This window comes from Equus caballus, chromosome 7 (genome assembly GCF_041296265.1).
Source record: "Equus caballus isolate H_3958 breed thoroughbred chromosome 7, TB-T2T, whole genome shotgun sequence".
Lineage (NCBI taxonomy): Eukaryota > Metazoa > Chordata > Mammalia > Perissodactyla > Equidae > Equus > Equus caballus.
In genome coordinates, this window is record NC_091690.1 from 83745763 (window position 1) to 83760364 (window position 14602).

The 14602-nt window shown below is 47.0% G+C and overlaps 1 protein-coding gene across 2 annotated transcripts in view; it reads left to right on the forward strand.

Annotated features, from left to right (window-relative positions):
* Positions 1-14602, forward strand: part of PARVA (parvin alpha) — a 146595-nt gene that overhangs the window by 61960 nt on the left and 70033 nt on the right. Inside the window, exon 1 of one of the 2 annotated variants that reach the window (XM_070274791.1) lies at positions 13657-13945. The exons of the other annotated variant lie outside the window; for it this stretch is intronic. Within the exon in view, the coding sequence (XP_070130892.1) occupies positions 13918-13945 (28 nt within the window). The 5' untranslated portion in view covers positions 13657-13917. Of the gene's footprint in view, positions 1-13656; positions 13946-14602 lie in introns of those variants that run through there. 2 annotated transcript variants of the gene reach the window in all.

Consider the following 14602-nt stretch of genomic DNA (forward strand, 5'->3'; position numbering starts at 1 on the left):
CTCTACATGGAGACCATGGCTTTTCATCTCAGTGTCCACATTTCTGCACACAGTAGGTGCTCAGTGCAGTGTTGTTCACGTGAATTGAATTGAATTGAATTGAGAGAGCAGACTTGGAGGGTGGCTATAGAGATAATGATATGTCGGGTGAAGACAAAAGAGCATCAGGGCCATGCTCGGTATCCAAGTCTCCTTCGGGAAGGAGGAGGCCATTCATCTGCTATGAGTAAGACATGTGGGGAAGACACAGAAGCTGAAGCACAGAAACAGAGTTGGCCAGCCTGTGTGGGGAAGTGCTGGGGAGGCAAAGAGAGAAATTAAGAGGAAGAGATGGCAGCGTGGTGTCTGCTCCCATTCTTTGACCTTTGTACCTCTGCTGAAGCATTCATCATAGTTTCTTCATCAACATCCAGTCATCAAATATACTTCAAACCTTGTCATTCATTTATCCATTTATTCAACAAATATCCACTAAGGGTCTACTTTGTGTCCAGCTTTGTGCTGCAGACTTTACTTACATTATCCCTAACCCCTGAACATCCTTTTAAGGTAGGTATCATTGTCTCTGTTTCATAGAAGAGGCTCAGGAGGTTGAGTTATTTGCTCAAGTTAATGCAGCTAGTCGGTGGCAGAATCAGATTTTGAACCCAGGGCTTGAATCCCTCCTGTCTTGCACTATGTCACGAGGCTGGTGCTCAGTAAGTGTTTGTTGAATCAATTCCAGGTAAATTTGGACCAGGATGGGAAGACAGAAGATGGGAAGACCAGTTCAGAGGAAGACTGAGGAAGAATGGGGTTAGGGTCGGCAGCATGGAGCCTGGAATGGTCATGTCTCTGGGAGGGCCTCATGACCCAGGAAAGAGAGGCTGCATGAGTAAGACTGTGTTTAGGATGGAGAGTGGACAGGTTTGGGGATGTGGCAGAGGAGACCCTGCTAGTTCTGATCCCAGGGGCACTTATGAACAATAACTCTTCTGGAGTCCCTATCCTGATTTCTGAGCTGAATGTGTCCTAACACACTCTTCTCTCTAGGGACAAGAGGATAAATGGGGAATAGGACCGCTCCTGGGCCCATGGGTCTGCTGATTATTCTCCAAAACTACATGGGCAAGAGAGATGGAAGGAGGGCCCAGCTGTCTCTGTAGGGCGGAGCCTTTGGTACAGACATTCTCGTCGCATTTACCAGTGCCCCGTTACTGCCTGTGGACTTCACCCTGATTTAGTCCTCAGGCTTCCACTTGAGGACGTGGTTGAAATCCAATTGAATTAACCACCGTTGGTCTTAGCTGTAATGGGGGCATGGAGCAGCCATCTAGCCTAAATCATCCATCACCCTTTTCTTTGGGAATCATGGCACCCAGAGGCCCAGCTTATGGGGCAGGCCATCCTCTAGACCTTGTTTGGGTCTCTGACCCAGGACGAGCCAGTCCACGTCACTACCCTGCAGTCAACTCTCTAATGGTTTTCCAAAGTCCATAGCGTGGCCTGCAGGCCCTTCTTGTGTTGGCCCATGCTGCCCTCCCCCTCATTTCCTGCTATTCTCCCCTTGCTGCCACTGCTGCAACTCTGCTGGCCTTGTTCCCTTCACAGGCCAAGTAAATATCCATCCCAAAGCCTTTTCACTTTCTGTTTCCTCTTCCTGAATGTTCCTTCCACTACGTATCTGCATCTTCGGCTCCTTCACTTCACTGAAATCTCTGTTCAAATGCTCCCCTCCCCCTCAGGCCCGTGACCATGTATTTAAAAATAGCACTTCCTGTTTCCCTTGATCCAGTTGCCCTGCTCTGTTTTCCTGTGTAACCTATCATTGCTGGCACAACATGTATATTTGCTTGCCTTTTCATTGTCTCTCGTTCACCATGATGTAAACTTCCTGTGACCAGGAGTTTATCCTGTTCATTGCTGGATCCCCAGAGCACGAGAACAATTCTTAACACATTGTATGTGCTCAATTAATATTTGCTGAACAAATGAGTGACGAGTGACCAGCTTCTCTCTCAGGCATCTGAACTAAGGACACAGTGACTTCCTTGGTGGATCATAGATCCTGGCCCTGTGGGGTGGGTCAGGCTTGGGACCGACAGCTATGTTTGTCACATGTAAACACAGGAAGCTGGTCAAGATAAAAGAAGCTGAGGAGAGAGTCCAGGTGTCCCTGAGAGGGAGGAGAAGATTTCACTGCCTGGGGCTTCTCTCTCTCCCTTTGTGGCCTGACTGTATTAGCATTTGGTTTTGTATTTGTTTTGCCCATGGACTTGTCTGGGAATCTGTACTAGCATCTCTTACTGCAGAACAAATTATCCCAAATCTAGCGGCTTAAAGCAACACTCATTTACTATCTCCCAGTTCTGTAGGTCCGAAGGCTGGGTGGGCTGGCTTCTCTCCTCAGGGTCTCACAAGACGGAAATCGAGGTTTTGGCGAGACTGGCCCCTTATCTGGAGGCTCTGGGGAAGAATTTGCTTCCAAGCTCATTCAGTTTGTTGGCCATCTTCAAGTCCTTGCAGTCGCAGGACTGAGGTCCCCCTTTCCTTGCTGGCTTTTGGCAGGGCCTGCTCTTAGCTCCCAGAGGCCACTCTTAGCTCCTGGCCATGTGAGCCCCTCCTTATCAGCATAGAGAGCCTCCCACACATCCAGTCCCTCCCACACGCTCTGATTTCCTTTTCTGCTACCAGCAGGAGAAACTCTCTTAAAGGGCTCAAGTGATTAGGTTAGGCTCACCTGAATAAGCTATTGATTAACTGAAAATCAACTAACCAACAACCTTAATTACGCCTGCAAAGCTAACATCGTCAGAGTGTGAGACCTCATCATATTCATGGTCGGTCCTAGTATTAGGACTGAAAATCTTTAGGGACTATTTTAGGATTTTGCCGACCACAGTATTTACATTTTAAATCTTTATTAATTAATTAGCTGGGGGAGCGGAGGGTGGAAGGGGTCTGTTGCTTGCAACTAAAGAGCCGTGACCATAATCCACCCAGGCCTAGCCTTGGGCAGGGGTGGGGGAGGGAGCTGCAGTTCTAAATTTTGTCTTCTTGACCTCTGCTAAATTGTGGTTCTTTATTTTTCCCCTGGAATAGAGTTCAGAATACAGAGATGTGAAAGATTAGTCCATCTGCCATACTTCAGATGCCAAAAATAATGAAAATAGCCCCTTGCCTCTAAACGCTCTGGTAGAAAAGTTTTTTTTTTTAATGCTTTTTCTTGCGGATCACTCTCCAAGTGAGATCACTGGTGATACTGAGCCTTTTCCCATGACTTAATTGACGAGGAGAGGACCGCCCAGCGAAAGCTCACAGAATACATTTGGGGGTAATTGGCTCACAGCCTCCAGGCTCTTGTTGAAATGAGTGGTTTTGGTTTATCCACACCATGAAGCTGAAAAGCTATTATGTATGTATATTTTCATCCTGAGGTATTATCAAGAAATTCCATATAGAAGGGAATAAACTATGGTTTGGGAACGAAAAAAAAATTTTTTTCTTAAGAAAAATGCAAGACCAACTCTATTTCCTACAGATGTAAATCAGAGCAAGTTTTAAAGCCCTTCGTGACTCAGAGAGAGGTCACCGACCAAATCTGCTGAGGGAGGCAGGATGAAACAAAAACGGCTACATTTTTATGATTTTTTTCCCCTGCTGCCGTTAGCTCTTCCATTTGCCCAATGTAACACAATTTTCCAGAACGCTGTAGGAAATCGGAGATGGGAATTGCTATCCAGTTCACTGCCTAGCTTCAAAAAATGTATAGTAGTAGTTAAGTGTCAAAACATAGCACATGTGGCAAAGTGGGGAGAATCGAGAGGGGATGCTTGCTTTGAGGAAAATTGCCACAGGTTGAAGGGCTGTAGATTATAGAATCAGAGACGCTTAGAGCCGGGAGGAGCCTTGCCCCTTGTGGTCTAGTCCAGCCCTTATTTGGTGCATGGACCAGATCCACAACACAGAGACAGCAGGACATCAGCTCTGCCTGGTTCTACTTTTTAGAGTGAGTGCGAAGAAGTAAGGAGGCAGCGGCTGCTGGAGGACCTGGCACTTTTGAGCCTCAGTGTCAACTGGAGATCATGATACCTAGTGAGCAGGGTTTTAATAGAATTAAACATAAGATGCACGTGTAAGCTTTGCAAACCATTAAGCACATGTAAGTGACTGTATTTTATTAGCATGATTAATAGGAAGACGTTGAAACTCTCACCTAGGATGGTGGATGGTCGGTGCCTGAAGAAAAGGTACACGGCGCCCAAGACAGGCAGAGGAAATGCAGGGAAAGACATTGTGTCTTCAAGGCCAATAAATGTAAGACTAAGGGCTTGAAGCTGCTTTAAAAAGGGAGGAGGGGACAGCCACTGTGCAGGGCAAGAAGACTCGGGCCCGAGACAGAAAAGCCCACGCTGCTCCGGTATATGGAGGTACGGTGTCTATATACAGCAGCCTAAGAGCAGAGCTCTGACACGCTGCTCACCAGGCTCCCTGACAAACCAGTCGCCAAGGTTGAGCCTGAGGACCTGAGGGGAGAAGACCCAGCCCAAAGCTTCATGAAGGGAGGATGTGTAGGGCGGCCACAGCCCCTAAATAAGATAAAGGCAGTTTCCAAAAGCCATAGGGCAACTTCGGCAGCTGTATCCAGGGGTGCTATGATGCTTATTGACTTCTTAAAAGCATCGCTCACAAACTGTTTCCTCTTTTGGGAGACACTTGCCCCCCTGCAGATGTGGGATTGAAGATGTGAAGCTGACCTCTTGGCTGTTGGCAATAACAGGATTAAGTGGATTCCTTCATTTCTCTGTTAGACAAGGCTTTATTGATGCCTACTCTTGCTCAACCCTGTTCTAGGCCCCGGGGAATCAGACGTGCAGCCTAGTGGGTGTCAGACAGGAGCACATTGGTGCTTAGATGGAAGCAGGTGTAGCATAATTTTTGCTTTCCCTCTGTGCCCCCAGCCAACAGTGATTTAAGATAGTTACCATTGCTGCTGATTTCTCTCCCTATGACCTTGCTTTCTCTCCTCTGCCTTCAGGTTCTAGGCTGACCCCTGCTTCTCCTCCAAAGCCTTACTGAATCTTCTCATGCATGTGGATCCGCACTTGCTTATCTGTGCCCCAGTTGTCTCATTCCTGTTTGCCTCTTCCTTTTTGCCTGGCCTGATGGTCCAGAGCCTGACTCCGTGGGTGCTTGTGGAGCTGAACCTTGAGGTTGTCACTTCCGGTGCTGTGGGGAGGCGGGTTGGAATTTCCTGCTCCCCGACTCCTCTCTGCTCCTGGTTTCCCCAAAGAATGGGCATGTCAGTGTTGCCCCCAAGTGGTGTGGACTTGGCAGAAGTAGAATCCGAATTGTTAATGGGAACACACAGTAGGGCATCAGGCAGTGCCGTGGGTAAGAGGTGGGTCAGTAGAAAGAGGAGGCATTGAGAGGTACTCCAGATACCACCGTGAGCTAAAGTTCAAGGGCCAAGAAGAAATGGGTCCCCACCAACAAAGGCATGGGGTCCAGGAACAGGCAGCCCCGATGCTTATCACCCGGTGCTTGTGGTAACTAAACCAACTTTTATGTACAGTGACACTCAGCCCAATGTGTCTTCAAGGCATCATAGGTCTCTGGCATTCTGCTTGCCCCTGAAGAAAGAAGCCACTGGCTGTTGCCACAAAGGTGAACCTTGAGGCACTCTGAGACCTTAGTCCTGGCCTGGGGAAGAGAAAGCAGCTGGGATAGAGAAGAACCGGGACCGGAAGTTCAGGATCTCAAGAAAGTATGAGCAGCTGGATTGCAGTGCCTGGTGGTCTGTCCAGGGAGGAGCAGTCCGGCCGTCAGTGGGTGGAGTTGAGCCGTCCTGTCCTCCAGGGAAGGGGCTGGCACAGTTGTCAAGTAGGCTGTGGTGTAGGGAGGGCTCTGCTTCCAGAAGGAACCGAGGCTTTCAACCTTTGTGTACACAGAGCCAACTTAGTGATGGGTCTGGGGAAACTGACACTGCAGTTGTACGTGTTCACTGAGCAGCCTGGATCCGGGGTACGTCGGTCAGTCCCTGACACTCAAATTGTGTAACTTGAGTACAGTTTAATGAAGGGTTTATTTAAAAGAGCTAAGTGTCCTTCATCCTGGGGGAACTGTTACCACTCCTGGGCCTGAGTGGTAACTGAATTCCAGGGATAGAAGGAGTGGTGTGAGCGGGGCTACTCAACAGACAGAGCCCGTGACCTTTGGTTGTGGTGACTCCACAGCAAGGGAATCAGGAAATAAATATCCCAAGCTCCTCTCTCCCTCCCAGTCTTCTTGGGGTGCTTCCCGTTGATCTAACTTAAGCTGAAGGCACAAGGCAAGGGTGCCCATTAATGCAGCCACTCCTGGGCAGGGAGCAGGGTGGGGAATGAACAGATGGTCTGCAGGGGCAAACAGGGGGCTTTTGCAACGTAACTACTTCTGGATCCTTCCTTCTGTGGGACTGACCCTACTGACACCCTGCCTGCCCTGGTAAGGCTGGGCTCGGGACTCGGGTGCGGTGGGCCTCAGGCTAGGAATCTCTGTTGCTTAGAGCCGACAGGAGCTGAGTAAAGAGGGCCTGGCGCTGTACCTTTAAAATAACAGCCTGCTCCATACATACGGGGGCCATATGTCCTCAATTTTCCAGGACAATCTCGATTTCAAATACTCTGTCCCATTTTGCCCATAATAGTACTGGCACTTGTCAGATCACATGTTCCAATTTTTGATTCAGAAAATATGGTCACTGTACCCCTACACCACAACAAATGCCAGATGCTTTAAAGAGCTAATTTTTTTAATGGGATACTTATCCCAATTGTTGAGAAAAGACAATTTTCTGACTATTGAAGCAATTGAAGAAATTATCAGTGACAAGTTTGATGGGTTCAATTACATTTAAAAAAACACCTTTTTTTTTGTTCAAAGAAAATCAACAAAACTAGAAGGTGAAAAGAGAACTCAACAGATTAGGGAACTAGTTGCAATAAACATAACAGCTAAAAACTTAATATCCAGACATTTTGGGGGAGTTTTATGTAAATCTTAAAGGGCACAATCAAGACCTTGATGGACAGGTGGTCAAAGGATATGAGTAGGTAATTCACACAAGAGAAACATTCACTGTAAACAAATCTCGCGGAGGTAGTTGAATAAATTCTAGTTAAAACAACTGTGAGTTACCATATCACACCTATTACATTATCAAAACTAAATAAAAGCTATAAAATATACGTGGGCAGAGCCTTGTGGAAACAGATATACAGTGCAGAAGGCATTATAAATTATCTTTTTTTCCTCCTAGAAAACTGTGATGGTATGGAAAGTAGATCAGAAAAGCAATCCTCTGCTCTGACCCATCAATTCCACTTTTCGAAATATATCCCAAGGACATAACATTAGGAAGAAAGAAATATATATATATATATATATATATAGTTTTACCTGCACTGAAACAAATTGCCAGCAATTGTTTGCTGGCTTTAATATAGTAGGCTAGGACAAATAAGTATTATATTATCATTAAAATATCAAATATGTTCACCTTGTAAATATGAGGGAAGATATATTTCAGAATGTGAAGTGATAAAGAATACAATGAGACTCTGTGGCAGCGATGATGGTGGTCACGTGGAAGCTAGTTTTCTCCAATTACGAGGATCAGATAAGAGTCTAGATTGTGCAGTTCATTGTTTCCTATGGAAAAAGTGTATCCTGGCTCACTGTTTCATTATTATTGATTTTAGACATTCTAAATGTAACTAGATTTTCCATAAAAATAATGAGAAAAGTAAGAACATGGCTCTGACGCCTGTAGGTCTGTAGACCAAGTCTCAGGCATGAATGCTGGTTGCTTCCTAATTTTTTTATTTACTTATTTTTTTAAGTTTATTTTTGTTTTTTGTTTTTTGAGGAAGATTAGCCCTGAGCTGACTGCTGCCGCCAATCCTCCTCTTTTTGCTGAGGAAGACTGGCCCTGAGCTAACATCCATGCCCATCTTCCTCCACTTTATATGTGGGACGCCTGCCACAGCATGGCTTGCCAAGCGGTACCATGTCCACACCCGGCATCCGAACCAGTGAACCCGGGGCCACCGAAGCAGAATGTGCAAACTTAACTGCTGCGCCACCGGGCCAGCCCCTGGTTGCTTCTTTACATGGTTCTCCATCCAGGATGGGTGGCTTCGGCCAGTACAGCATTGTAGTCATCAGTTGGGGAACCCTCTGTTCTCTGTCTCTTTTCTCTCTGTCCTAATGTGTCTGATAAATGCCTAGGTGTCTCGTTCTAGCAGGTAATAAGGTTCCTTCTATGTGTTACTCAAATCCTGAAACTTTATACTGGACCTTAAAATCACTGTAGGTCCATCCATGTAAAGATCAATCTAGTTACTCCCACTGCAGGGAAAAGCCAATATAATCTCCAGTGTATATATTTTTGTGGTATTTTTAAAGCTTTAAATGCTAATCTGTTGAAAATAAAAGGGGCAGAGGGGCTAGAGTTCATTGTGTGAATGTAAAACTTACAAATAGGGAACCCATGTCCCTCTTAAAACGTGCAGCCAGGGACCAGCCCGGTTGCACAGCGGTTAAGTTCACACTTGTTCCACTTTGGCGGCCCAGGGTTCTGCAGTTCGGATCCTGGGTGCAGACCTACACACTATTTTTCAAGCCATGCTGTGGTAGGCATCCCACATATAAAGTAGAGGAAGATGGGCACGGATGTGAGCTCAGGGCCAGTCTTCCTCAGCAAAAAGAGGAGGATTATGGGCTCAGGGCTGCTCTTCTTCTTCAAAAAAAAAATATGCAGCCAGTGAGGACTGCTGTGTAGCTGACGGGGGGATCTCTAGCATACTTTGTGTCCCCAGCAGGGAGAGCGGGGCCAGAACACACTGCTGAACCCCAAGCCCTGCAGACACTGTGCCCGTCTGTTTGGGTGCCTTGACTTCCTCTGGGAATGCCAGGGCCCACTGGGGCAATGGCTCCCGTAAACCTGTAATAAATAAGTGCTTGTACACAGATCCCTTGAGGGTGTTTATGGAATTCCACATTTCATTTTCTGCGTGACCTCGAGTAAAGCACTTGACACCTGAATTCTCATAGCAGAGAAACCTGGGAGAGGAAGCCGAGGACATTTTCTATTAGTGCTCTGAGTTCAGTCCCTAGATCTGAAAGTAGATGCCATGTGTATTATGGAAATGTTTAGAGGCAAAAAAAAAAAAAGAGAGAGAAAGAAAGGATAGAAACCCTGTAGGGTTGCAGCTTCTCATCAGAAAGACTGCTGCCAGTGTCAGGGAAGGAACTCAGGTTTTGAAGCCAGCAGGACCGCTGTTCAGATCCCTGAGTGATGCCTCCTGGCTCTCTTCCTCATACGGAAAATGGTAATGACGACATTTAGCTCCTGGGGTGGCCGTGAGTTAAAATTAAATAATTGCATAAAGCACATAAATGAATGTCTGGTGCCAAGTAAACCTTCAATAAGCGTTAGTTCTCCTCTCCTGCCTTCACCTGCCAGGCCCTCTTGCATATGGGAGTGCTCGGTTCATGATGTATATTCATGATAACTGAGTCACATGTGTGGCTTCAGTCTGATTTACCTGCCACGCAACAGAGATAACCAAATGCAGAGAACGTGCTTTGCTATTGGTCATATGAGGCGTGGGAGTTGCCTACAGCGGAAGGGGAAGGCGGGGAGGGATGCGACTCGGAAGGGACTCTTCCTCAGGGATAGGATTGCGCTCAGATTCCCGGCTCACACACTAACAGTGAAGATGCAGTCCGTCCAGCATGGGATGCAGCAGTCTCAGATCACCATCCCAAATAATCAACAGCAGCAAAGAAGGCTCCGAGATGAAGTAGTAGGATGTCCCAGTGGGTGGATGGAGCACAGCAGCAGGAACTCGGGGGCATCATGCTCAGATGTGCAGAAAAGCAGGTGGCAGCCTCGGGCAGTCTGGTGCTTTAGCCCCAGGCACTGGGCGGTGGCACTTAGCAGGGCTCTGGGATGGTGTGCCAAGCAGATTCTTGGACACAGATTCATCAACAGGGACCAAGGCAGAAGGTCAGCAATAAGAACCTGGGTAATGGACTGGGACTCTGTCCGTTACTGGAATGAGGTACGGTATTGGGGTCTGATGATAATGCTGTTGAACCCAGGCCAGCCTCAGGTCAAGTTGGATCCTGGAAACTGAGGCAGGACTAAGTTACAGATGAGGCTCAGATGGTCCCATCGTAGGATGGGATGCAGCAGCTGGGAGCCAGGCTGGGCCAGACATTGTCCGTCTTGAAGGCAGACTCACTTGTTGCCACCTGGTTAGAATTTGGACTTATCTCCACAGATACCCGTGGACATTGCTCCAGCATTCTTCAGGGCTGACCTGGAAGGTTCCCTTTCCCTGCTCCCTTCTCTTTTATCTCTCCCCACCTTATCTAAATCAGTGTGGGGTGACATTGAGCTAAAAAACTTGTCAGAATTTTGGTGAGAGGAGGGAACTGTATGTAATGGAAAATCATCTTCAATATATTATAGTTGCTTTGATTCAGGTTTAGTCGTGATGTTTGATTCATTTTGAAATCTTAGTAAAGTGGTTTCTATGTTTAGCAAAAGGGACCTAGATTTAAAATGATCAGAAAGTACCGTTTCTGGCCCCCTCTTCCATGCAGCCTTCCCTGGCCTTCTGTTGACGGGCTCCCTCTTTGACTTACTGTAGTTCGTTTCCTCTTGACCACAGATGCTAGCTCTGCGTTGTTCTTCCTTCCTCTCAGTACATTATACTTTCCAGCTAGACCAGTAGTTCTCTGTGGGGGCGATTTTCCCCCCAGGGGACATTAGGCAATGTCTGGAGACACTGTGGTTGTCATGCCTGGGGGGGCGGATGCTCTTGGCATTTGGTGCGTAGATGCCAGTGATACTACTAAACGCCTTACAATGCACGGGACAGCCCCCTGCCCCCCTAACAAAGACGTATGCCGTCCAAAACATCAATAGCGCCTCTGTTGAGAAACCCTCGGCTAGTGTGTAAGCATATTATGAGCTGACGTGATGTCTTAAGATTCTGGCAAAATAATCATCACCGCTAGCAACTAACATTTATCAAACTCTCACTGCCTGCCAGGCATTGTTTCAAACACTTTCTACGTATTAACTCATTTAATCTTTCTCGTCAGGAATTACTGTCATCCCATTTTGCAGATGGGAAACGTGAGAAAGTTGCGTCCCTTGCCCAAGGTCACACTGCCAGTAACTGGTGAAGCCGCTCAGCAGCAGTAAGAACAGTCATAACAGTGGCAATAGAATTTTTACTAATTTGTATTAAGCCCAGGGCTTTGTACATATTGACTCATTTCATCTTTGCCGTGAGCCCACGAAATAGATGTTCTATACCCATTTCAGTGAGGCAGAAGCTAGGACTCGGTAGAACTTGCCTTGTGTTTATAGATTTGTGTATTTTTTAAGTTAATGTCCGTCTCCCCCGCTGCACTGTAATCCTAGGAAGGCCAGGACTTTGCTGCTCTTTTGCTCCCTGGAGTGACCCCCTCTTCATCTCGGGGTCTGCCAATAGGGTATACTCTGTAAGTGATGAAGGGACAAGGGAATGAAGTGGCAGGGCGTTAGATGCCCGTGGATGGACCTGTTGAGGCTATCTGTGGCTTGGCAGTTGTGCCGTGTTTTCTCTGCCCTGGAAAGCACCAGAGCTTTCCTCTGCTCCTCTGGACCAGAGCTGCCCCATGAAAGGATCTGGTCCTTATCACCCTATAGAGCCCCCAGAGTGGCGGGGTCTGGTTGAGAGCATCTGCTCTCTGGCCTCTCCTGGGCCTTGTCAGAACAAGCAGGAGCATCTGATTATTTATAGCAGCTAAAAAATTGTGACCGTGTTAAACCCCAGATTTTCAGGCACCTTTGAAAGTCTGTACGACCTGCTCTCAAAGGAAGGATGGGCTTCCTTATGGCTGGATGCTCATGTCCCGGCCTAATGAAATTTGATGAGACATGAAGCCAGGGAGAGATACTTCTTTTCCTTCTGATATCTGGATCTTTTCAGAACTTAGATAATTTTATCCTATTTACATCAAACATGCAGGTAACTCTAGACTTTTATATCTGTATTATTTCTGGGGAAGTATAATATGATTATGAATGACAGTAATTGACATTACATGCTTTAATTAAATTTCCTTCGCTGTGAATCAAAACCTTTTAGTCCAGTCCTGCAGTGCTATTTCTAGGCTTCTCTTTCACATACTCTGATGCTTTAGGCAACAGGTATGACATACATCCATTTTTATAAATTCTGCATCCCGTAGATTAAATGAGATAGTGTGTGCGAGGTCACCTGAATGCCAGTCACATAATAATTGTTAATCCAAAAATGTTAGCTGAATTTGCATACTTTGTGCCTTTTAGTTGTTGGCTATTTGAAGAATATGGTGCTTCTTATGATAATCCTAAAGCTGACACTTATGAAAAAGGCCCCTTTTTCAAATGATTGTGGGTAACATAGTAATTACATCCCAGGATTTCTCCTTCTAGGCCGTTAGGTGGTCTGTAGGGGCTTAGAGTATTATCCTTTCCCAAAAGAGAAAAGTAGCCCAGATGGCCTCCAGCTACCACCACCCCCAAAATGATGACAACAACAACAACAACAACAACAAAAGCTCATCCATCATCTGGAGCTGCCAGCCTGCTAGGAAGAACTGAAAAAGTGGATCTGGTCAGTTCCTCGAGCCTAACCCGCATCCTTTCAATCAAGTGGGCAAAGCATGTTACCTGGGAAAATGCACCTGTAGCCATTTCCAGGTGTCTGGCTGCTCCTGGGCTTTTGAGCATCCTTGAGCACCTCTGCAGCACAGTCTCCTGGCACGAGCTACACCTTGGTCGCTTGATTCTGCCCAAGGTGTCTCCTTCCAGCCTAGAGATTTTCCCTAGGTCCCCTTCTTGTCAGAAAGGTCATCTTGGTCCCCTTCCTCAGTCTCTCCCCACCCCTGGGATAGGGAGAACTGACCACAGTGGTGGGCATCCCTGCTGAGGCCCCCAAGATCCAGCATCTTGGGATCCAGTCCTGAAACTCCTCAGGGGTACTCCACCAGGACGCAGATGAACTGGTCCTGGCTTCTGAAGAATCCATCTAGTCCATGCTGGTGCTGGGTCACCTCCTTGTTTCGTACGCAGGTGAAATGGTGCAGAGTACCAGGCTCCGCCTCCCCCAGCAGAACATTGCATTAAACCAACCAGCCAACAAACCCAAAGGGCCATAGTGACAAATGTTCACATACAAGAAAGTTTTCTTCTTGTCCTTAACACATACCTAAGATTATAAATTCAGGCCTAGAAATGTGTGTGTGGATACCCTCACATCTTCACTATCTAACTGAGGGTTCAGGTTCTCTTCTGAAAGGACAGGTTCCCCCACAACGGAGAAAAGGGTTGAGGGCACAGCATGGCCACCATGTCCGGGGTTGCCTGGGGTCACCCCACTGTACCCACACCTTGCCTCTGCCTAAGGAGATGCTTATGACTGAATCTGGGTGGACTGAGAAATTTCAGATCCCCCCAGATGAGACTCAGTTCTCAGCAGCCCCCAGCAGTTGATCCCTTGAAAATACCCAGCCCAGCCTCCAGCTCTGACAGGTAACTTGAGTTGTGTACCCAGACTGAGCAAAAACAAGCAGGCACTCCAGATTTCCAGTTGCCTAGAGGCGAGAGGCAGAATCCTGTTTGCTCTGCAGCAGGTCTATGAGTCTCATGTGGCATCATATTAAATTATATAGGCAGCCACTTGTTCTCAACTGATGCACTGAGCTGAGAGTTGTATCGAGCAGGCAGCATTCTCCTCAGGAAACCGTTGGAAAGATCCTATAGCTCTGAAAGCAGAAGTGTGTGGGCCAGCGCAAGGAGAGGTCGGTTCTGGGCAGAAGATACCATGAGTGTGGCTGAAATCCTAGACCATGGGCTGCGGGGCACTTTGCCCTAAAGGTAGGTCAGAGCCTGGACAAAGTTGGACATGCTACACTGGGGGTGAGTCTATGTTGGGGGTGCCCTGGCCAGCTCCTGGCTCAGCTCTGGTGTTTGGGCTTCTGAGATCATAGGTACCCCCTCCTCTTGCCTCTGAAGGTTTGTTATATCAATCTGATCCGCATTAGCCTAGCTCTGTTGTTAGAGATGGTGTGTGTGCACGTGTGTGTGTGTGTATAAGATTTTTAGGGGTTGGGGGAGAAGATGAGGATGAACAAAGAAATAAAGGGGCAAAGGACTTATGAAAGAAAAGCTCTGCTTAATTTTACTGCTTGCTGTCCTCTGTTCCTCATAATGGTAAATCTAAGCGTGCATTCTGAAAGTGTAGAAAGCAGCTTTTGGCCTCTGTGAGCTATTAGCCTGCTAAATGCTTTTCCTAAGACCTAACAGCCAGCTCTGCTCCGTAGCTGGAGCAGAGAGGGTGCTGTAATTCTCATTAGTGACAGTAATATGAACAGGACAAATATCTTACTTTAAGAGCTCATAATCAGTAATGCCTAATGGGCCTTTCCAATTCCCCCCAAATAGTTGGGAATAAATAGATTAAGACCGGAACTGAAATGGGTTTGATGGATGTGCATGCAAGACCTTAGCAAGACTTTCCACTCAGCTTCCACC